Source organism: Triturus cristatus, chromosome 8, assembly GCF_964204655.1.
Source record: "Triturus cristatus chromosome 8, aTriCri1.1, whole genome shotgun sequence".
Classification (NCBI taxonomy): Eukaryota; Metazoa; Chordata; class Amphibia; order Caudata; family Salamandridae; genus Triturus; species Triturus cristatus.
The window spans coordinates 401,749,633-401,774,000 of NC_140591.1; the positions used below are offsets into that span (position 1 = coordinate 401,749,633).

The following is a 24,368-nucleotide window of genomic DNA, read 5'->3' on the forward strand; positions in this document are numbered from 1 at the left end:
TATGGCCATGTCTGAACTGGGGTGGCAGAGTGGGCTAAAGAACGGTGATGGATTAAACCCAGATCAGTTGACTGGGGGTGAGTGCTTGCAATGTTAAACACTCCGTCCATCATTTCCTTTGGTTTTTGCTTTGTTCGCCATAAGTTGGCAGGGTATGCTCAGACGTGAGTCCCTTGCTCACTTTGCCACTGGATTCAAGCAAGCCTGGCTGAAGACGGCTGAAATGCCAGAAACCGGTCCTAGGAAGCTTGTTTCCGGTTCAGGGAAGACATGGCTTGGCAGTTCGGGCTGGACTGTTCCCATGAGGCACAGGGTCAGACTGATTTGCATATGGCCATGTCTGAACTGGGGTGGCAGAGTGGGCTAAAGAACGGTGATGGATTAAACCCAGATCAGTTGACTGGGGGTGAGTGCTTGCAATGTTCAACACTCCGTCCATCATTTCCTTTGGTTTTTGCTTTGTTCGCCATAAGTTGGCAGGGTATGCTCAGACGTGAGTCCCTTGCTCACTTTGCCACTGGATTCAAGCAAGCCTGGCTGAAGACGGCTGAAATGCCAGAATCCGGTCCTAGGAAGCTTGTTTCCGGTTCAGGGAAGACATGGCTTGGCAGTTCGGGCTGGACTGTTCCCATGAGGCACAGGGTCAGACTGATTTGCATATGGCCATGTCTGAACTGGGGTGGCAGAGTGGGCTAAAGAACGGTGATGGATTAAACCCAGATCAGTTGACTGGGGGTGAGTGCTTGCAATGTTCAACACTCCGTCCATCATTTCCTTTGGTTTTTGCTTTGTTCGCCATAAGTTGGCAGGGTATGCTCAGACATGAGTCCCTTGCTCACTTTGCCACTGGATTCAAGCAAGCCTGGCTGAAGACGGCTGAAATGCCAAAAACCGGTCCTAGGAAGCTTGTTTCCGGTTCAGGGAAGATATGGCTTGGCAGTTCGGGCTGGACTGTTCCCATGAGGCACAGGGTCAGACTGATTTGCATATGGCCATGTCTGAACTGGGGTGGCAGAGTGGGCTAAAGAACGGTGATGGATTAAACCCAGATCAGTTGACTGGGGGTGAGTGCTTGCAATGTTCAACACTCCGTCCATCATTTCCTTTGGTTTTTGCTTTGTTCGCCATAAGTTGGCAGGGTATGCTCAGACGTGAGTCCCTTGCTCACTTTGCCACTGGATTCAAGCAAGCCTGGCTGAAGACGGCTGAAATGCCAGAAACCGGTCCTAGGAAGCTTGTTTCCGGTTCAGGGAAGACATGGCTTGGCAGTTCGGGCTGGACTGTTCCCATGAGGCACAGGGTCAGACTGATTTGCATATGGCCATGTCTGAACTGGGGTGGCAGAGTGGGCTAAAGAACGGTGATGGATTAAACCCAGATCAGTTGACTGGGGGTGAGTGCTTGCAATGTTCAACACTCCGTCCATCATTTCCTTTGGTTTTTGCTTTGTTCGCCATAAGTTGGCAGGGTATGCTCAGACGTGAGTCCCTTGTTCACTTTGCCACTGGATTCAAGCAAGCCTGGCTGAAGACGGCTGAAATGCCAGAAACCGGTCCTAGGAAGCCTGTTTCCGGTTCAGGGAAGACATGGCTTGGCAGTTCGGGCTGGACTGTTCCCATGAGGCACAGGGTCAGACTGATTTGCATATGGCCATGTCTGAACTGGGGTGGCAGAGTGGGCTAAAGAACGGTGATGGATTAAACCCAGATCAGTTGACTGGGGGTGAGTGCTGGCAATGTTCAACACTCCGTCCATCATTTCCTTTGGTTTTTGCTTTGTTCGCCATAAGTTGGCAGGGTATGCTCAGACGTGAGTCCCTTGCTCACTTTGCCACTGGATTCAAGCAAGCCTGGCTGAAGACGGCTGAAATGCCAGAATCCGGTCCTAGGAAGCTTGTTTCCGGTTCAGGGAAGACATGGCTTGGCAGTTCGGGCTGGGCTGTTCCCATGAGGCACAGGGTCAGACTGATTTGCATATGGCCATGTCTGAACTGGGGTGGCAGAGTGGGCTAAAGAACGGTGATGGATTAAACCCAGATCAGTTGACTGGGGGTGAGTGCTTGCAATGTTCAACACTCCGTCCATCATTTCCTTTGGTTTTTGCTTTGTTCGCCATAAGTTGGCAGGGTATGCTCAGACATGAGTCCCTTGCTCACTTTGCCACTGGATTCAAGCAAGCCTGGCTGAAGTCGGCTGAAATGCCAAAAACCGGTCCTAGGAAGCTTGTTTCCGGTTCAGGGAAGATATGGCTTGGCAGTTCGGGCTGGACTGTTCCCATGAGGCACAGGGTCAGACTGATTTGCATATGGCCATGTCTGAACTGGGGTGGCAGAGTGGGCTAAAGAACGGTGATGGATTAAACCCAGATCAGTTGACTGGGGGTGAGTGCTTGCAATGTTCAACACTCCGTCCATCATTTCCTTTGGTTTTTGCCATTTCATATTCCGGCCATTGGCAGTTCGGGCTGGACTGTTCCCATGAGGCACAGGTTCAGACTGATGTGCATATTGCCATGTCTGAACTGGGGTGGCAGAGTGGGCTAAAGAACGGTGATGGATCAAACCCAGATCTGTTGACTGGGTGTGAGTGTTTGATTGGTTCTGATGCTCCGTCCATCACCACCCCCTTTTGTACTGCTTTGTTCGCCATAAGTTGGCAGGGTATGCTCAGACGTGAGTCCCTTGCTCACTTTGCCACTGGATTCAAGCAATCCTGGCTGAAGACGGCTGAAATGCCAGAAACCGGTCCTAGGAAGCTTGTTTCCGGTCCAGGGAAGGCATGGCTTGGCAGTTCGGGCTGGACTGTTCCCATGAGACACAGGGTCAGACTGATGTGCATATTGCCATGTCTGAACTGGGGTGGCAGAGTGGGCAAAAGAACAGTGATGGATCAAACCCAGATCTGTTGACTGGGTGTGAGTGTTTGATTGGTTCTGATGCTCCGTCCATCACCACCCCCTTTTGTACCGCTTTGTTCGCCATAAGAAGGCAGGGTATGCTCAGACGTGAGTCCCTTGCTCACTTTGCCACTGGATTCAAGCAAGCCTGACTAAAGACGGCTGAAATGCCAGAAACCGGTCCTAGGAAGCTTGTTTCCGGTCCAGGGAAGGCATGGCTTGGCAGTTCGGGCTGGACTGTTCCCAAGAGACACAGGGTCAGACTGATGTGCATATTGCCATGTCTGAACTGGGGTGGCAGAGTGGGTAAAAGAACGGTGATGGATCAAACCCAGATCTGTTGACTGGGTGTGAGTGTTTGATTGGTTCTGATGCTCCGTCCTTCACCACCCCCTTTTGTACCGCTTTGTTCGCCATAAGTTGGCAGGCTATGCTCAGACGTGAGTCCCTTGCTCACTTTGCCACTGGATTCAAGCAAGCCTGGCTGAAGACGGCTGAAATGCCAGAAACCGGTCCTAGGAAGCTTATTTCCGGTCCAGGGAAGGCATGCTTGGCAGTTCGGGCTGGACTGTTCCCATGAGACACAGGGTCAGACTGATGTGCATATTGCCATGTCTGAACTGGGGTGGCAGAGTGGGCAAAAGAACGATGATGGACCAAACCCAGATCTGTTGACTGGGTGTGAGTGTTTGATTGGTTCTGATGCTCCGTCCATCACCAACCCCTTTTGTACCGCTTTGTTCGACATAAGTTGGCAGGGTATACTCAGACGTGAGTCCCTTGCTCACTTTGCCACTGGATTCAAGCAAGCCTGGCTGAAGACGGCTGAAATGCCAGAAACCGGTCTTAGGAAGCTTGTTTCCGGTCCAGGGAAGGCATGGCTTGACAGTTCGGGCTGGACTGTTCCCATGAGGCACAGGGTCAGACTGATGTGCATATTGCCATGTCTGAACTGGGGTGGCAAAGTGGGCTAAAGAACGGTGATGGATCAAACCCGGATCTGTTGACTGGGTGTGAGTGTTTGATTGGTTCTGATGCTCCGTCCATCACCACCCCCTTTTGTACCGCTTTGTTCGCCATAAGATGGCAGGGTATGCTCAGACGTGAGTCCCTTGCTCACTTTGCCACTGGATTCAAGCAAGCCTGGCTGAAGACGGCTGAAATGCCAGAAACCGGTCCTAAGAAGCTTGTTTCCGGTCCAGGGAAGGCATGGCTTGACAGTTCGGGCTGGACTGTTCCCATGAGGCACAGGGTCAGACTGATTTGCATATTGCCATGTCTGAACTGGGGTGGCAGAGTGTTATTTTCACGTGGGTCGCACTCCGCTGGTCTTTAGCAAGTAGCCCCATAGGATTCTGGATGATAGAGTAGCAGCGGCGAGTACACCTATGCTACAAAGTGTAATAATAAATGCCATCCCTGGACACGTGTTTCGAGGTAGTTGCCTCTCGTCAGCAGGGAGCAGGACTGTGTGGGGGGTGCCGTAGACTGCCAAAAAATATGAGGTTTAAGTACCTTTCGTGGCGGCGCGCGGGTGCAGACTCCAGGCTCGTCAGCCAATCGCTCAGGGAGCTTCAAACATTATTTTCACGTGGGTCGCACTCCGCTGGTCTTTAGCAAGTAGCCCCATAGGATTCTGGATGATAGAGTAGCAGCGGCGAGTACACCTATGCTACAAAGTGTAATAATAAATGCCATCCCTGGACACGTGTTTCGAGGTAGTTGCCTCTCGTCAGCAGGGAGCAGGACTGTGTGGGGGGTGCCGTAGACTGCCAAAAAATATGAGGTTTAAGTACCTTTCGTGGCGGCGCGCGGGTGCAGACTCCAGGCTCGTCAGCCAATCGCTCAGGGAGCTTCAAACATTATTTTCACGTGGGTCGCACTCCGCTGGTCTTTAGCAAGTAGCCCCATAGGATTCTGGATGATAGAGTAGCAGCGGCGAGTACACCTATGCTACAAAGTGTAATAATAAATGCCATCCCTGGACACGTGTTTCGAGGTAGTTGCCTCTCGTCAGCAGGGAGCAGGACTGTGTGGGGGGTGCCGTAGACTGCCAAAAAATATGAGGTTTAAGTACCTTTCGTGGCGGCGCGCGGGTGCAGACTCCAGGCTCGTCAGCCAATCGCTCAGGGAGCTTCAAACATTATTTTCACGTGGGTCGCACTCCGCTGGTCTTTAGCAAGTAGCCCCATAGGATTCTGGATGATAGAGTAGCAGCGGCGAGTACACCTATGCTACAAAGTGTAATAATAAATGCCATCCCTGGACACGTGTTTCGAGGTAGTTGCCTCTCGTCAGCAGGGAGCAGGACTGTGTGGGGGGTGCCGTAGACTGCCAAAAAATATGAGGTTTAAGTACCTTTCGTGGCGGCGCGCGGGTGCAGACTCCAGGCTCGTCAGCCAATCGCTCAGGGAGCTTCAAACATTATTTTCACGTGGGTCGCACTCCGCTGGTCTTTAGCAAGTAGCCCCATAGGATTCTGGATGATAGAGTAGCAGCGGCGAGTACACCTATGCTACAAAGTGTAATAATAAATGCCATCCCTGGACACGTGTTTCGAGGTAGTTGCCTCTCGTCAGCAGGGAGCAGGACTGTGTGGGGGGTGCCGTAGACTGCCAAAAAATATGAGGTTTAAGTACCTTTCGTGGCGGCGCGCGGGTGCAGACTCCAGGCTCGTCAGCCAATCGCTCAGGGAGCTTCAAACATTATTTTCACGTGGGTCGCACTCCGCTGGTCTTTAGCAAGTAGCCCCATAGGATTCTGGATGATAGAGTAGCAGCGGCGAGTACACCTATGCTACAAAGTGTAATAATAAATGCCATCCCTGGACACGTGTTTCGAGGTAGTTGCCTCTCGTCAGCAGGGAGCAGGACTGTGTGGGGGGTGCCGTAGACTGCCAAAAAATATGAGGTTTAAGTACCTTTCGTGGCGGCGCGCGGGTGCAGACTCCAGGCTCGTCAGCCAATCGCTCAGGGAGCTTCAAACATTATTTTCACGTGGGTCGCACTCCGCTGGTCTTTAGCAAGTAGCCCCATAGGATTCTGGATGATAGAGTAGCAGCGGCGAGTACACCTATGCTACAAAGTGTAATAATAAATGCCATCCCTGGACACGTGTTTCGAGGTAGTTGCCTCTCGTCAGCAGGGAGCAGGACTGTGTGGGGGGTGCCGTAGACTGCCAAAAAATATGAGGTTTAAGTACCTTTCGTGGCGGCGCGCGGGTGCAGACTCCAGGCTCGTCAGCCAATCGCTCATGGAGCTTCAAACATTATTTTCACGTGGGTCGCACTCCGCTGGTCTTTAGCAAGTAGCCCCATAGGATTCTGGATGATAGAGTAGCAGCGGCGAGTACACCTATGCTACAAAGTGTAATAATAAATGCCATCCCTGGACACGTGTTTCGAGGTAGTTGCCTCTCGTCAGCAGGGAGCAGGACTGTGTGGGGGGTGCCGTAGACTGCCAAAAAATATGAGGTTTAAGTACCTTTCGTGGCGGCGCGCGGGTGCAGACTCCAGGCTCGTCAGCCAATCGCTCAGGGAGCTTCAAACATTATTTTCACGTGGGTCGCACTCCGCTGGTCTTTAGCAAGTAGCCCCATAGGATTCTGGATGATAGAGTAGCAGCGGCGAGTACACCTATGCTACAAAGTGTAATAATAAATGACATCCCTGGACACGTGTTTCGAGGTAGTTGCCTCTCGTCAGCAGGGAGCAGGACTGTGTGGGGGGTGCCGTAGACTGCCAAAAAATATGGGGTGGCAGAGTGGGCTAAAGAACGGTGATGGATCAAGGGGTCCATCACATCAGTCACAGGGTCAGACTGATGTGCATATTGCCATGTCTGAACTGGGGTGGCAGAGTGGGCAAAAGAACGATGATGGATCAAACCCAGATCTGTTGACTGGGTGTGAGTGTTTGATTGGTTCTGATGCTCCGTCCATCACCACCCCCTTTTGTACCGCTTTGTTCGCCATAAGTTGGCAGGGTATGCTCAGACGTGAGTCCCTTGCTCACTTTGCCACTGGATTCAAGCAAGCCTGGCTGAAGACAGCTGAAATGCCAGAAACCGGTCCTAGGAAGCTTGTTTCCAGTCCAGGGAAGGCATGGCTTGGCAGTTCGGGCTGGACTGTTCCCATGAGGCACAGGGTCAGACTGATTTGCATATTGCCATGTCTGAACTGGGGTGGCAGAGTGGGCTAAAGAACGGTGATGGATCAAACCCAGATCTGTTGACTGGGTGTGAGTGTTTGATTGGTTCTGATGCTCCGTCCATCACCACCACCCCCTTTTGTACCGCATTACATATTCCACCAAAAGAGGCCAAGATCACAACAGTTGACCTTTCTGTCTAAACCCTAAAGGAGAGATTGGGAGATTATCGTCTGGCTTTCTCTCGCTGGAACAGTTGTATTCTTGACACTGATGCTAGCCTTGAGCATAACCCTGACTCTAGTCCTCAGCCTATAGCTGTCCATACGCTTAGGTCTAGCTCTGTCCATAAGCATAATGCTAGCCATAAACGTATCCCTAGCCTGATCACCGTATCCTTATGCAAAGGTTAACTCCAAACCCTGAACCAAATTTTATGCTAACTTTAAACCTAAATTTAACTGTAGCCATGAGCGTATGCCTATATGCAATCTTATGCTTAGCCCTATCCTTTCATTAATTCTGCACTCAAAACCCTAAAACCAGTTGTAACCATAATTCTAAGTTTCGGGATCTCCAGTAAAAAAAAAAGATCTCACAAGCCCTTTTAAAATTAAATATTTCAGAATTGAAGTATTTCAACTTTACAGTTTGAATATTAGCGTTTTAATTATTATTGTTTTATCTATTATGTCAGCTCCGTCTGTGAACTTGGCTGGTGCTGCTGCCCTTGAAGGGATTCCTCGGACTCTCATTTCAACTTTCTTGGAACTAATACCGCGCCTCGCGGCCCCCGCTTCGCGGGCGCCGCTCGAGGGACCAGGACTTTGCTGCTGCTATTTGGGGCATTGTTGGAGTGCTGACCCTGTAAGAACCGGGGTATTCAGGACTGCGAGGACCAGGGTGCTGTGCACGAAGCAGATCAGCCGCACCTGGTCCTCTTCCTGACTCCTCCCCCAACACTTTAAACAGGCGGTGTAGCCCCAGCATCGTGGGCTCCGTCTGTGAACTTGGCTGGTGCTGCTGCCCTTGAAGGGATTCCTCGGACTCTCATTTCAACTTTCTTGGAACTAATACCGCGCCTCGCGGCCCCCGCTTCGCGGGAGCCGCTCGAGGGACCGGGTCTTTGCTGCTGCTATTTGGGGCATTGTTGGAGTGCTGACCCTGTAAGAACCGGGGTATTCAGGACTGCGAGGACCAGGGTGCTGTGCACGAAGCAGATCAGCCGCACCTGGTCCTCTTCCTGACTCCTCCCCCAACACTTTAAACAGGCGGTGTAGCCCCAGCATCGTGGGCTCCGTCTGTGAACTTGGCTGGTGCTGCTGCCCTTGAAGGGATTCCTCGGACTCTCATTTCAACTTTCTTGGAACTAATACCGCGCCTCGCGGCCCCCGCTTCGCGGGAGCCGCTCGAGGGACCGGGACTTTGCTGCTGCTATTTGGGGCATTGTTGGAGTGCTGACCCTGTAAGAACCGGGGTATTCAGGACTGCGAGGACCAGGGTGCTGTGCACGAAGCAGATCAGCCGCACCTGGTCCTCTTCCTGACTCCTCCCCCAACACTGTTGCCCCTTATTATATGTACGTTTCCCTGCCTACACGCGCTAGCGGGACGCGCGCGGGTCTTAGCACGGGGCTAAGACCGGGCAAAGAGCGGGCCGTATGCGGCCGTTAGAGAACGGAAGAGACCGGACCGGGCCATCCCCCTAACGCCCTTAACCTTGTGCGAACAGTGTACGTATTACTTCATGTAATTTTATCAGATTATATTATTAGTGTATATTTATGGTTTTAAAAGTGCAACGATACCTGAATACGTACACTTAATCCCTCACCCACTTTCCATTGGTATCTAGAAAACATGGTATTAACGAGAGGGAAAAAATCTAAAGTGAAGGGGGGTGGAGGGAAGTGCCTAGGCCCCATGGATGACTTCATAGCCAAGGCAAATACATTCATTGACCAGAGTATCAGCCTAATAGAAGATAGGGTCTCTCTGGATTTAGCTTTGGCCAAAAGATCATCCATCGGAAACTTAAGGAATGCAAAAACCCCGGAAACTCTTAGTACAGATGGGCGCAGGCCACCCTGCGAGGGTAGGCGTAGCCTGCCAAATAACGTTGATTTATCGGCCTCCCAACTATCTGAGTTCCAGACAAGCTTAGATTTAGAGAAGACACCAGACATGATACCTCAATTAACACCGGAAGAAGTGAGACAATCAAGAGGGAGGAGAGAGGGTGCCATAAGGAAACGAAAAAACACCCTTAAAGATTCTAGTCTTTGCCAAATTGCTGATCAGTGTAGTGGGAAAGAGATAGAACCTCACAACGCAGAACATCTATCTGATCTAATAGCGATAAATCAGTCTACGCAAGACACTCTAGAAATAACAAACGAAGAAATTCCAATGCACTCACCTCACAGTAAAACAAGAAATGAGACTGATAATTTACAATTGATTAACAATCTCACGGCCCTCCTAAAATCTTCCCTTGCTCCACTTGAATCAAGACTAATACGGATAGAGCAACAGCTAGTGGACCTGATAGATGATATAAAACTTAAGCAAGGCCCAGGGGATTGTAGCAAGGAAAGAACTAAGTTGCCCCCTCAAAAGCCAGCAAACAGACAACATAAAGTTTTAGAAAATGTATCAGTAAAAGTAACACCAAAATTACCTCTTTCTAAAGTGCGACATGGTAATAGAGTAGTGGAACCCACCCTAAACCTCGTGACAACTCCGTCCCAGAATAACACCTCGAAAGAAAAAACATCAGCTCCGATAACCCTGGCTCCAAAAAAACTCATGCCTAACAAAAAAATAACGCCGACAAATAAAGCCCCCAAAAAAACCGTGGTGCCCGATAGCAACAGTGGCGACGTAAGGAAGCCTCCTGAACCTAGACTGGCTGTGGATTTGCCCCCAGAAGCAACTCCTTTTGTGGTTGTAATGACAGGCGTCCCTGAAATAGATAACCCAAATACAGAACCTACGTGGTCATTAAAAAATAAAGTCCAATACTGGCTTAATACTAATCGTCCTGTACCAGTAAATTGGACTTGTAGGATTCTGATGGTACGCAGGACCCCATGGGTGGGAAACAGTAGAAAAACTATACCAGGAGATTGCATTTTGATCACATTTGAGGACCCAAGAGTGGTAAACTATATCTGCTCTTGGGAGTTCTCGAATGCAAATGAGGAAATAGGAACTAGGAGACTTTCCTTTTTCTATCCTTCTGGTCTTGTTAAAGGGATCCCAAATTATGCCGTTCGCCCTTGGGAAGCAATAGTTCTACCTCAGGGGAAACAACCTAACCATTGGCAAGTAGCGGGTTCCCGCCACTATGATAACGATGGCCCCTGGCACGCATCGAGACCACAACACTGGAGAGGAGGGCGGGAGGACTGGGGTTCTCGAATGGCATACAGAGAGTCACCCCAAAGTGATTTTTGGTCTAGTATTCCGATGACAAATAGGTATAGTGTTCTTGAATCAGTTGATTGACTACCAGACATGATAGAAACAACAACATGCAAACTAAAGTCTAAGGAAAAAACAATCTGTCCAACAACTGACCTTGTGACCAACTCGGAAATTACAAACCCTAAGACATGTTACCCAGAACCTAAAGAAAAAATGACCTATATAATAAATAAAGCCCCGGTCAATATAGAACTGCAGCATTTACCCATCCTTTTTTGGAACGTAGCGGGTCTCCGCTCCAAGATTAATGATGGGACGGCCGTTGCTTTCCTGGAGTCAGGGAAAATCATATGTCTCCAGGAGACATGGTCTATGACCGAACTCCATCTTCAGGGCTATAAAACATTTTTCACTCCCGCTCAGAGTACCAATGTAGGTAGACCCAAGGGAGGGTTGACCACAAACATAGCAAACACAGTTAACTTTCTGAAAGTCTCTGTAGTTGTGTATGAACCAAACTTTCAGCTACTCTCCCTTGTGAAAAACAATAAAGAGACGATCCTATTGCTTAATTTTTACAACAACTTGGAAGAGGATACATTTTTGTCTGTTCTATCTGACATCAAGGAACGGATAACCTATAAACTAAGGAAGGGAAAAGGGGCAGTTCATCTTCTATGGGGAGGAGACTTGAATCTACACCCATGCCCACATGTAGGGAAAAATCGTTGCGGGATCGTGGACGAAAATGATATTCCCCTGATGCATTTTTTTCATAGCAGGGGGGGGAAACGCTATGAATAATGTTTTGACAGACCTGGAACTTGTAATCATCAATGAATCAAGTCCAGGTACAAATTCCCTGCAACCAACATACGTGGGTCGGGGCCACAAAACCACAGTAGATTATATCCTCGCTTCAACAGGATTGCTGCCCCGAGTCAGGCTGTTTGAGGTGTTGACAAACGATTTAAGCGATCATTCTGCCCTTAGGATGGAATGTCATGTAACCGATTGTCAATCTCCAACCACTGTTATAGCGAAGACCCTCGCACAAAATAATCTTGAGATGGGAAGGCAAAATGGCTATACATTAAAATAGGGAAAAGTGGATCCGGAAGAATTTACAGGCAAATTGGTCAACGAGGCATACGAAAATATAATCAAGTGTTTGGATTTAGGAGTAACAGATGCAGAAGTCCTAAATAATTTTGCACAAATTATAGAGAAAATTAAGGAACTTCTCACAGTAACTTTACACAACTCAAATCCAACTACTAAAGGGTGGTTTAACCATAGCTGTACTATGGCCTTAACTAAATTAAAGGAGGCGTTAAACAAAACTGATAGAGATCAGGTTCAGATCCAATTCTTGAGACATCAATATCGACGGGCTCGCAAGCAAAGAACTAAAGACTTAAAAGAGAAACTTTGGAATGATTTACATTCTAGCGCCGTTTCTAACAATAGCGCTGCCTTCTGGAGAACTGTTAAAACTCCTTATCTACAAGATAAAGACGGCCCAAAGATAGAAGTCGCAATTGAGGAAGATATCTGGGTGTCTCATTTTTCCAATATTTTTAATAATACAGCTACACCGACAGGGGCACAATTGCTACTTCCTACAGTTGTATACCCAATCTCCCTGTACATTGATATTTCCGAAGTTATAGAGGCCTTGGTAGCGAGCAAAAGTGGGAAAGCCTCAGGCCCAGATGGGGTCCCAGTGGATCTTTTTAAATTTAATTTAGATCTCTGGTCCCCCATCCTTACGAGAGTATGCAGTGCATCAGTGAAGCTGGGCCTGCTAAAATCTTGGACGAAATCGATTATGGTCCCTATCTTTAAAAAGGGAGACCGTCAAGATGTGAAATGTTACCGTCCGATTTCCCTATTAGACTCCTTGGGAAAGGTTGTTGGCAGAGTCGTGCTTGAGCGACTCCAGAACTGGGCCGAAGAGAAAGATATTGTCTCAGATCTTCAATTCGGTTTTCGGGAGGGCTTTGGAACTGTGGAGCAGGCTCTTAATCTTAGCATGATAGTGGCCAAATATCTTCAAGCAAAGAATGACACAGTCTACATGGTTTATGTGGACTTGTCTGCTGCGTTCGACTGCGTCTCGCACGCAAAACTTTGGACGATTTTGGCCCACATGGGAGTGGATTCCCCCATTCTAGACTTTCTAAGAGAACTGTACTCAAATGCAACAGCAAGGGTTCGCTTTGGCACAAGAGGGGAGCTGACAGCACCTTTTGCAGTAGAGCGTGGAGTCAGGCAGGGATGTGTCCTGGCTCCCTTCCTCTTCTCTCTATATACAAATGGATTAGAGGAGGCGATGTTGAGGGGGGCGCAGGACCTACCACGAGTAAAACAACGCCTGATTCCCGCCCTGCTCTACGCAGACGATGCTGTCATTTTGGCACGCACACCACGAGAACTGCAAAACTCCCTGAACAGATATGTCAATTTTATGGGTGGGCTGGATCTACAAGTAAATGTAAAAAAAACGTTTGTTATGGTAACAGGTAGCAGGAAAAAACGTTTAAAGAACATTTTCCTTAATGACCAAAAATTGGAGATAACCACTCAATACTGCTACCTGGGTATCATGATTGATGAAAAACTCAATTGGAGACCAGCAGTAGAGGCCAGATGTCATCTTCTCAAAAGAGCAATAATTTCCTTGATGAGTTTTTCTCAGAGATTGGGGAAAAGGCCCCCAGTGGAACTACTAAGAATATATATAGCCAAATGCCAGGCCATTGCACTTTATGGGGCGGGGCTCTGGGGACATGTAGACGTTAGTGCCCTACAGGTGATCGAAAACACCTTTCTTAGTTTCCTGTTAGCAACACCACGTAGCACCTCGATCTACGCCTCCCATCTAGAACTCGGAATCCCTTATTTAGAGGACCTATTAAAGATCCAACCATTATTGCTTTGGCGGCGCATATGGACCTCTGAAAAAAATAGTATAACTCAGGAAGTTGGTGCAGATTCAATGATCCTTGACCAATCATCAAAAATCAAATGGCTTCGATACATTAGAAATTTCTTCAAAGATCTTGGATTGGAGAAATATTATCTCGAACCCAAAAACGTTATCGAGGTATCAAAACGATCATTGAAACAACTAGCCCTGACACATTTAGAATCACTAAGGCTGGCATCTGAGTGGTCAAAACCCTCGGTTCTACATGCCAATACGATCCAGTTGACGTTCTTAATCCAGCCCTATCTTACATTACAGACTAGCACCTATGACAGAATGCTATTAACAAGATTCAGACTAGAGCTTTTTCACAGATTAGTAGCATTCCCTGATAGAAAAAGTGGGATTTAACTCTCTCTACCTGTCCCTGTGATGAAAAATCAATACAGTCAAATTTACACACAATATTGTTCTGTAAATTCCATCACCCACACAGGAGGGTTTGGCTACTTCCTTTATTAAAGCAGTGGGGATTTAGACAATGTCGTCCAGCCATGTTACGCCTTCAACTGCTAGAATCTGAACTGGTCTGTTATTGTGTTCTCAATTTTCTAAAATGTATTGTAAAACACAGGAAAAATCTGTAAGACAAAATGCTATCGAAAACATAAGAATTGCTTTCTGTAAAACACCTGACTTTGGATTTGTGTAACTATTTCCCATGATTACCATTTTTTGTATATTTGTATATTTTTGTGTGTGAAATGTACCTTTTATGGTTTTACAATTTGTAAAAACCGAATAAAGAAGTTTATATATATTATGTCAGCATACCAATCTGGACCAAAGCATAATTATGTCTTCAAGGACAGGGTTAGCTGGCTGTGGCCGGGAGATAACCTCTGATAGGAATTTCGTATTTAATTTTTAAATGCCTTAGAAAACAGCTCAACAGGCAAAGGAAATAGGAGATTAAAATCACAATATCCCTACATATAATGGCTACAGGTACACGTTTAATACAATGACAAACCTAAAGGGGACGGAAGAGACTTTCTACAACCATGTTATACCATACGAAACATTTTAGAGAATAATGATGAGGACTGTCTATGTTTAACTGCTATAAATGTGAGGCCAAATAAACCCAAATTAGATGTTTATAGCCTGTATCACATATTAAAATCATGTTCGCTATGGGCAAACTGTATTGATGAAACCAAGAAATAGTGGGGCTCATTTATGAGCCCCTGCGACACTTTTGCGCCACCGGTGCGTCACTTTTTGTAACGCACCAGTGGCGTAATACATGCGCCATGTTGCACCATATTTACAAAGTGACGCATCTAGGTAGATGCGTCACTTTGTAAACCCCTGCGCTACATTATACCTGCATCAGGTATAATGTATGCAGGGTGGGCGTTCCCACGTAAGTAAGCATCGTAGAAGTGACTCAGTGAAATCTACGAGATTTCACTGCGCCACTTCTAGGGTGCAAATGCGTCAATATCTTACGCTTGCCTCACAGCAGGCGTAAGACTGACACAGGCCCTTTCACATGGGGCTTGCCCCATGTGAAAGACACATTGCTGGAGTTGCATCACTTTTGTGACACACTCCAGCAAAGCGTCACTTTTGCGCCTACAGATACGTCAGAAATACGGACGTATCTGTGACTCCTTGCGACATGATGCGTCATACTGTAAATATGACACATCATTGGAGTCGCAGGGAGGGCGCAGTGACAAGTGACGCATCACTGCTTTCACTCTGTGTTACGTCACTTTTCATAAATGAGGCCCAGTGTCTGTGGCACTTGTCCAGAAAAAAATGTTTTCGCCAATGAAAATTTGTTAAGGGCTACTAATTGTAATTTCTTTCCTTCTTCCCTCCTCACTTTAGAAATGTCTACTATGCTTTTGTAAGTACAAAACCCCTCATGCTATAATTGCGTGAAGATTTGAGTACATGAAAAAAGTAAACTGTACTTAGTAACATTTGAGATGCTATGATTAACACCATACTATGATTAACACTGGTGTTACATTTTATTTCCAGGTTCTCAAAATGATTGCCCTGATGCCACGGTTTCTGATCACCTTTTTCTTTTTTCATCACTGTTCATCTGCTCCTAGATTGCCAGTGAGTATCAAATAATTTTGGGAATTTAAGAACCGATTTAATTTGCAAGCATTCAGTTTATTTATGCCAGTCTAAGTAAGTTAAGTATTTATCAATGGTAATGTAGAGATCCTTTTTTTGTTTGAATTACTCATAAATTCAATTGGACAATCTGGTCACTAGTCTGAGGTATGTTTCCAAAATGCTGCATAATGCTGAATACATTTTCCAATCTCTCATTTTTTTCATTTTTGGGGGGAATAAATGGGAACATATCTTGTATCAGAAATTATTTGACCATTCATAGCCCATGGTCTGTGAGCTTATTTGGAAATTGAGAAAGTCAATGTATGCCTCACAACTGGGAAGAATGTATTCATGCAAATAATGTTTTGCATGACTGGACAAGAATCCATCTAGAGGATCCAGAGACTCTATATAGATATGAATCAGCTGTGATATAGAAGATAGAAGCCTGCTCAGTAGAGAGGAAGGTGTTTACACTTTTCCTTTGACCGGTCCCACAACATTTTTTCTAATATAAAGTGCTTGATATAGGGCTAGATTTAATCTTGAAAAATACATAGGCTCCACACTTGTTGCTGTGAGATGCCCTCCAACCAGTACATTACGCTGTCATTCTTGGGACAGACAGATCTATCGAGGTGTAGAAAGAAAGATTTTTCTCATTTATTCCCCCCCCCCCCAAAAAAAAATTAAGAAATTAGATAATAATACAGAGCCACTGATGATATATAACCATGGAGGATACTGCGTCACTGATGATATTGTTTCATTAATAATAACGAGCAACTAATAATACTGAGTTCATAATCATACTGCAACACTATTAGCACTCAGCTACTGACAGTACTGAGCCACTGACGACACAGAATCACTGATGGCACTGAGTCCCTGGAAATATCAAGCCATTGATAATACTGAATAGGAATTCAATGGCCCATTATCCACTTAATGAGTGTACAGATAATGGCACATCATAGTCAGTGTCTCAAAGTTAACAGCAGCTCAGTATCATCAGGGAGCCGAGATAGGGCTGTCCAAGAGCTTGGATTTGATCCAGTGTAAGCAGTATACATATTTTAATTTTATCTTTCAATCCACTACTTACTAATGTATCCCTCTCACTGTACTGGGCCCCCTACAGCTAGACAGATTACAGCATTGCCGTCACCACAAAAGGGAATGGTCCTCTGATGGATCTTTGTCTGCTGATAGGAGGGGTGGGAATTAGGATGTCCAAAACACAACGTTAGCCACTCAACGAGGACCATTAATTGGTGACTAACTCACAAGTTTGAAATAAGGTTAAAATACACTGTTCTCGCTCTCAGGACAATACTGTAAAAATAAAAGTATCGCAATGGGTAATGACACACACTAGAAGCTCTGCCTCTGTGACACAGAATAGAAGAAGCAAAACTAGATATCCTGAAAAGATTTGCTGATTTTCCCTACAACGCATTTAGAGCAAAAGGAAAATGTAGCTCAGTTCAAATGAAGAACATCAGGAATGTATTAAGGTTCCAAAATCGACACCGATAAGCAATTCCTCAAGCATCTCAGTCAAGAATATTGAAGCATGTAGTGCAAGGGTACACATTTCAGAGATTCAAATCTAAATTGGATGGTTTAAAACAAACATCAGATGCGGGATTACAGACTCCTACTGCCATTAAAGGCAGAAGGATATTTCAGTCCTTTTTAACAGCATCTATGGATCTAAAACAAAGGAGTTATGGAATCAATTTTAAAGTCCTCTGAGGGTAGATCCATGAGCTTTAGCAAAAGGGAATTATGAAGCAAAAATCAAATAGGTCAGCAAAGACGGATTCCAGGTCAACTACATAAATGCAGCAGCATCCGCAAACAGGCAGTCCAGGATAGGGAAAATTAGTTCGTTGCAATAAAAGGAGAAAATCACATTTTTTGTAAATCTTCTCTTTTGGCTAACAGTAGACAGTAATTGACCTCTAACTTCTGGTACGATCTAATATCTGAACCCCTTCATACTCCCAGTAATATTAGGGGTGCCTGTCCATCAATATGTGTGCCCTGCGCAGTTTCCAGCTTGGTCCATAACCCCGTCCATAACTGCACCATGATTGAGCAGATCCATACCGTGTAATGGTAGGACCCCTGCTGGACACATGCACCCAGGCACTTATCATGTTCCACCCATCCTATTATGTGTAGTAGTGTCCTGTTGTAGTAAATCCTGAGTAGTGTTCTGAGCTGTGTTAACCAGAGGCGCGCTTGTAATGCCACCTTTCCGGGGAATTGTAAGGTGTTCCTTTAGCCATCATTGTCTATATATCCCAGATCCATCTGTCAGTGCCCTCTTAGTTTGCACAGGTCTAACTGTTTGTTCACCATTACTTTGCCATAAATTAGAGAGATTGCCTTGGTAGTCATGTGGGCTTCCAGCAGCCGTCTCTCCAGGGGCAACTCTTCCATGGTCTCTTCCCCAGGAGGGATCTGGGAGTGCAGTGCATGGCGGAGTTGCAGGTACTTAAATAGTTGGCTGGGAAATATGTTGCCCAGAGCCCATGCATAAAATGAATAATGCTTTGTGAAGTATAACCAAAGACGAAACGATGTCATCATATCCGACTGAAAAGAAATCGTAAGTCTACTGCTAAAATTGATGATCTCACCTGCCAAGCTGCTATAAAAGGTTGAGAGTTTCACAGTCCATAACAGTGCCAGTACCACCAGTGAAACACCTTTAACTCAATTACCAGCAGCACTATTACCACAATGCAAAGAAAAGTCAATCAGTACCACTCATTCAAACCTTAGCAACCCAGTGAACATCAGTGCAATGCTAACACCACTTGCAAAAGCCTTAGTTGCCTCGTCCCTGCCATTACCAGTACCATCAGTACATGCCATGGTAACTCATGTCACCATTGACATCAGTGCCCTAGTGCACATCCTATAAACTGAATCACGATCAGTATCGCAATAACACCAGGGGCCGTATTACAGAAGGTGCTCCGGAGGCGCAACAGGCGTTTGCGCCCGCTTTGCGCACCCTAGGGGCACTTTGATAATATAGAAAGGGGGCACAAACGCTTGAGGGTCCCCTTCTATAATACCAATAGCGCTAGTGCACTTAAAGCGCTATAATTTGCATAGGGGCGTGCTCTATGCAAATGAGGGAATTCCTTTGCACACCGCGCCCGGGCCATATTACAGACATGGTCACAGAGTCAAAGAACCCCTTAGGAGGCGCATTGACAGTGCGCCATTTTGAAAGGTGCGCTGGGCACAAACAATGATAATGTGTAATACCGTTCCAGGTGAGCCTTAGAAACCCACATCTGTGTTCCCAAGGTTTTTTCTATGTTTATGTGTGTCTTACTCCTGGTGTTCATGTGTCATTTTCAAATGAGTAAGAAGACCTGCTCACATAGTAAGGATTGTATGAATTGGACCCTGAGTCACCAGTTTCCGGATATGCTCATTGGCCACGGAGCCTGGTATTTTCTAGGAATGGATTGGATAGCAGCATGATTGAGAAGGGATGAAGCACCTATCACCTTCAAGTCTTGATGGATGCAGAGGATATGTGCACCGCCATATTCTTAAGAAAACTGCATCCACGAGTCTCACTGAAAGAATATGCTGATAAGTCTTTTATCCAAATTTCTTAGGATCATGAGATCTGCCGGCTGGACAACATTAAACTTCAGCAGCGATTGGATGCCCTGCAAGATGACCTGCTGCTGGGGGACTTGCAGTTGAGAGACCTCCTGGGAAACAACTATCATAGAGTGAAGAGCAAAGTGTTCTCGTTCAATGTAACCAGAAGCAAGCTGCCAGATGTGCAGCTCCCACCAACCAGTGGTAATCTTATAGTGTATGACAGAGGTGAGTAGCTGTTCTTCACCAGCCTACTGCATGTAGACCGGCATACTTCACTGACACAGCAATGTTCAGTTCCTCTCACATTCTTAAACTGAGTAAACGTCTGAAAGACTAAACACCATGGAGTACTTTAAAAAATACAATGCTGAATAAGTCGCACAGTGAAGACCTTTTTTGAGATTTCTAGTAAGGCATTATCTCTCCTGGACATGGCAGGCTTAATTCAAAAATCCATTTGCGCACCTAAGTTCAACTTTAGCTTGCAAATGGTTTGGTTGCCTATTGTTTATAATATGCTACAAAATGTAAATTTACAATCGTAAATGGATTCACTAATAAAAAAAATCCCTTCAACATGTCGTGATTTTATGTTTAAGTAAATCTTCTTATTGGAATAAGTGTGACTGGGGCACCTGAAAATGGCAGCTAACACCCAGTATTTGGTGTGTTTATACATTTTTCCAGGCTGTTTTCCACCTCAAATATACGCCTAGATATAATCTTCTCAAGGGCTGAAGTAAATGCTAATTGGGGTGAGAGAGTGGAGGCAAAAACCCCAAGATTACTACGGCACTTGTTAAAAAGGGTTCTGCATAGGAAAACATGTTTTCCCATGAAGAAAGCAAAACGTGAAGGGAAATTCACAAATTAGTTAACATCGTGTGACAATGTGAGACTGTTGCAAACCACCAGGTGGAGCTGGAGAATCCCCTGTGAATTCTCTGGTTGTCCAAAATTTACTCTAAACATGGGAGGAAACCTCAGAGGTGATTATTTGCATATAGTTATGTAAATGGGGCCTGCTTTTCTCGATTAGAAAGCTGCCTTTTTGTTTTGTTTCACATTTTTTTTATTGTTCTAGTATCATTGTAAACACCTCTTGCAGATACTGCACTTCATTGTTTAATACTCAGACCTTGTACAGTAAAGTTGAAGGGCATTTTTGGAAAATCACGGTTATGTTCCTACTTTCTGCATTATGTTGCAATTGGGAAACAGCCTTTACCACGAAGGCTTTTCTACGCGTTACGTTTACAACGGTACACTTACCTCGTAAACGTCTTCACAACGCGTATTGCTTCCACGACCGTCTTTACCATGCAAGCAACGTCATCACGGAACGTCTTCTTCCTCATCCGAAAAAATGCGTCAGTCCTTTTTTAGTGTTGGTGAAGACGTGAAAAAAAGGCAAAAAAAAGAAGAAAGGGTGCTTGGGGTGGTCTCCCCCCCAAAAAAGAAAAAGCGGGGTAAAGGAAAAATCGAGGTAAAGGCAATGCGTAGAAAAAACATTCCGTTGTAATGCATGCGTGGTAAAGGCATGCGTTGCAACGGGATGCGTAGTAACAACATATATTCGTTGCAATTTTGTTGATCATGGTACTGTTAAAGCAAGAATGTAGAATACTATAGCTTTGGGCTTTATTTATTTTCCGATAAACGATTGTAAATCCTGGAAGGGGGCTTCTTGGGAGGGTCCATACAAGATGCAACAGTACCAGGCCACTTTCGATTGCTGGGGTGGATGGGAGTAGAAAAGGGAGGGCTTTCAAGTTAAATGATATAAACCTTTTATTTTTTATATGTTCTTTAATTTCCTTTCTTCTGTCTTTTATTTTGTTTTTGCTTAACGTACCTTTTCTTACTTTTTCTTTCGGAGTTTAGATTGGTTGTTGTCATGTGGAATGATATTACAATGGCAATGCGCTCACTCCTTACTCGTTGCCTTATTGGTATCTGACTTTGCAGTGACTTGGAACCCCATGACTGATGCCTAAATTAAAAGGCTTTCCATTTAGTGATGACGAACTTAATTAACCGTTCTAAAATCAACAAATCCTAGATCACTTTAATACCCTGAAATATGATGTTCTTTACAAAAAAGCTTCTCAACAAGGAAGGGTTGATAGTGCCTTTTTTCAAAGAACAAGGAAAGCAAACTGATTCTTACCATCTCCAGCCAAGCACACCAACTCTTGGAAACCTGAAGAAGGGCAGTGCCTGCCAAGAAGCTTTGAGCTCCAACTCAATTTTCACATTTATGACCCTATTACAGACTCATCTTACTTTTGCACCTAAATCAAGAAGACAATGTGGCCTACTCACAAACGTACATAAAATAACTCTTTTAATGACTTTTTATGTACTCTTGCATGTGTATTCAAGTGGCCCCAAAATGTCCAAAATAGGCAAAGAGGCACAGTCCTTTCCATTCGTACTAACTGTAGATGAATATTCCTGTTTGAGGCTAACTGGATAAGACATGTAAGAGTAAGCAAAAGAGTACTGCAGGAGTACGTTTTAATGTACCCCAAATCGTCTATGTAAACAGACCTCAATAAATCTATCACTATCAGTTTCAATCTCATTCTTCAGAAGATTACAACTTGGTCCATGTCCTGAATCTAGAAAATCGAATCCCATTTTGGCCATTCAAGGCCTACAAATTCCTATTTTCCATCTGCGTACAACTCTCCTTAAAATATGTGTGGAGAATCCATAATTCACCAGATAGTGTTCATCTTTTTATTTTTATCCAATTACAGAGACTTTCATGTAACTTGCCTTTTCATGGCTACCCCTACTTTATACAATTACATTTTGACAACCACCAGAGTAGCCAATTCAACTTAACCTTTATAGATTGAATTTCAATTTTGAATCATTGTTGTGTAGGATTTTCTTTGACATTAGCAGAGTTAATCCCACAATTTAAATGTGGTAACTGAACTAGAAAGCTTTTTCAAAGGCACTTAAAAATTCAGCTAAGTTAGAGAAGGTTAAGCCGGACTTGGCATTTTATTTAAACTATTGTAATAACATCTCACAAACCATGTGTTGAATTAAAGCCCTTCTTTAGAAACACTCTAAACTGAGTAAAAGATAAAGAAAACAAAGTCATAAATCAAAAAGTTAAAGAATTTGGAAGGGATATTTGCGATATTTAGGCAGTTTGATGAGTGTTTGGATAAAATATCGAGCTTTGAATATTGTGTTACCAGAATATCTTGAACAAATACCGTAATGTAGAAAATATCATCAACAGATATATAAAAGGTAAGAATATTGTTTTTTAAAGTGTTGTTTTAAATAAGGTAAAAATATTGTGCTGAAAACTATTGTAAGTCATATTGTTTTTTTTCGATATTATTGTAATGTTAGGCGCTGCAATGCCCGAGGGGCACCTACTAGGGGGCTCTTTGCTGGAGATTTATTTATGATGCCCTATGGTGAAGTGAAGGTGTGTGGGTTGTGTAGTGTGGTGTCCGAAAAAAGATTTCTGGCAAAGAGCCCCCTAGTGGGTGCCCGTCGGGCATTGCAGTGTCGGCCCGACGAGGAGTATGCCCAAATGATGAAGCATGACACCTCTCGGGGTGTGTGAGGGCACTTGCTTCTATGTGGAACACTTTTCCCTGTGAACTGGCTTTCTCTTTTCCCTGTTGTGTAAAAGGAACTGCACACGCTCATTTACAATTCACTTTTATGTTTGAAAAGCTTTATCCCCTTCCACGCTCATGACGGAACCACGCCGTCATGAGTCACGGGAGGCGTGTGCTCATGACGGCGTGGTTCTGTCATGCTGCGGCCGCTCCGCCCATGCGGCACTAATTCCCCGCCTGTGCGGGCGAAGTACTGAGTGGGCGGAGTCGTGACGGAACCACGCCGTCATGAGCACAGCTCGCCCGTGACTCATGATGGCGTGGTTCCGTCACGAGCATGGCGGCGCCTCGCTCACCCCTAACCCCCCCAGCGCCGCGGCGGAATTCACGCCGCAGCGAAGGGGTTATTGGAAATTTGAAATAAGTAAAGACAACAGCAATAAATATAAGAATGCAAATACAACAATATCAAAAGAAATTGGCTGATGACTGGAAGAAAAGAGTAAAAGCAATTTATGAGATTTATAGAAGGGAAAGAGGGGAGAAAGGGGGAAGGAGAGGCAGGAGGGGGAAAGGAAAAAAAACGAATACTGCAATATAAAGAAAGAAAACAGAGAAAAATATACTAGATAAAAATACTGTAAATGCCTAAATAAATATAAATACATCAATGAATATAACAATATCTACAATAACTTAGGGTGGATAAGAAAAAAGAGAGACAAAATCTGTTCAGGGGGCCATGAAATTTTCAGAAGATATATGCAGAGAGAGAGGGCCAAATAGGTGGTAAGAGGCAACCAAAATAGATCCCTATTCATGAGTGGTTTGCAAGAAGAAGCAAAAGCAACGTCAAGTCTATGGAAATGACAAAGTGTGTTCCACCAATGCTGTATAGACAGTTTGTCAAGATTTTTCCAATTAAAGGAAATGTGTTGAAAGGCCAAAGCAAGCATGAGGTCAAAAAGAGCATGGTCATGTAGAGGGAGGTCTAAAGAATCAGAAAGACTACCAGCAAAGAGAAGAGGTATAGAATAAGGAATGGAGATTGTAAACAAACGAGAAATGTAAGCCCAAACTTTCTCCCAAAATTGGGATACTGGGACAGGAAAGAGGAGATGAAAAAGGTCAGCATTAGAAGAACCACAGGTCCAACAGTTAGAGTCAGCAGTAGAAGAAAAACGAGCAAGGGAGACAGGGGAGAGATAAAGTCTATGACAAAGGAAAAACAGAGATTGGGAAAGAGAAGCAGAGCGAGAAATTTTTAAAGATCTGGACCAGAGTTTATCCCAAAAAGTAGTAGGCCATTCACATCCAAGATCCGATTCCCAAGAGAGTTCCAATTTGGACTTAGTGCGATCAGGTATAGGGGCAGAATACAATTTGTATATAAGAGAGCGTTTGGGGAGAGTAAGAAGTGATTTTAGAAGAGGGTTTGGGATATCAGATAAAGAAGAATGAGGGAGGGAATAACAGATGTCAAGAATAAGTGCCATAAGAGTAGTAAATCTCTGTAAAAAGGAACGATGACAGTGAAACAAGGATTGAAATTGAGGAAAAGAGCAAGGAGAAAC

At 45.0% G+C, this 24,368-nt stretch overlaps 1 protein-coding gene across 1 annotated transcript in view; it reads left to right on the forward strand.

Moving 5' to 3' along the window:
• LOC146802190 (fibrinogen-like protein 1) overlaps positions 1 to 24,368 on the forward strand; it is a 139,903-nt gene that overhangs the window by 19,315 nt on the left and 96,220 nt on the right. Inside the window, exons 2-3 of the mRNA XM_085621777.1 lie at positions 15,461 to 15,544; positions 19,204 to 19,420. Coding sequence (XP_085477903.1) covers positions 15,470 to 15,544; positions 19,204 to 19,420 — 292 coding nt within the window. The 5' untranslated portion in view covers positions 15,461 to 15,469. The remainder of the gene's footprint in view (positions 1 to 15,460; positions 15,545 to 19,203; positions 19,421 to 24,368) is intronic.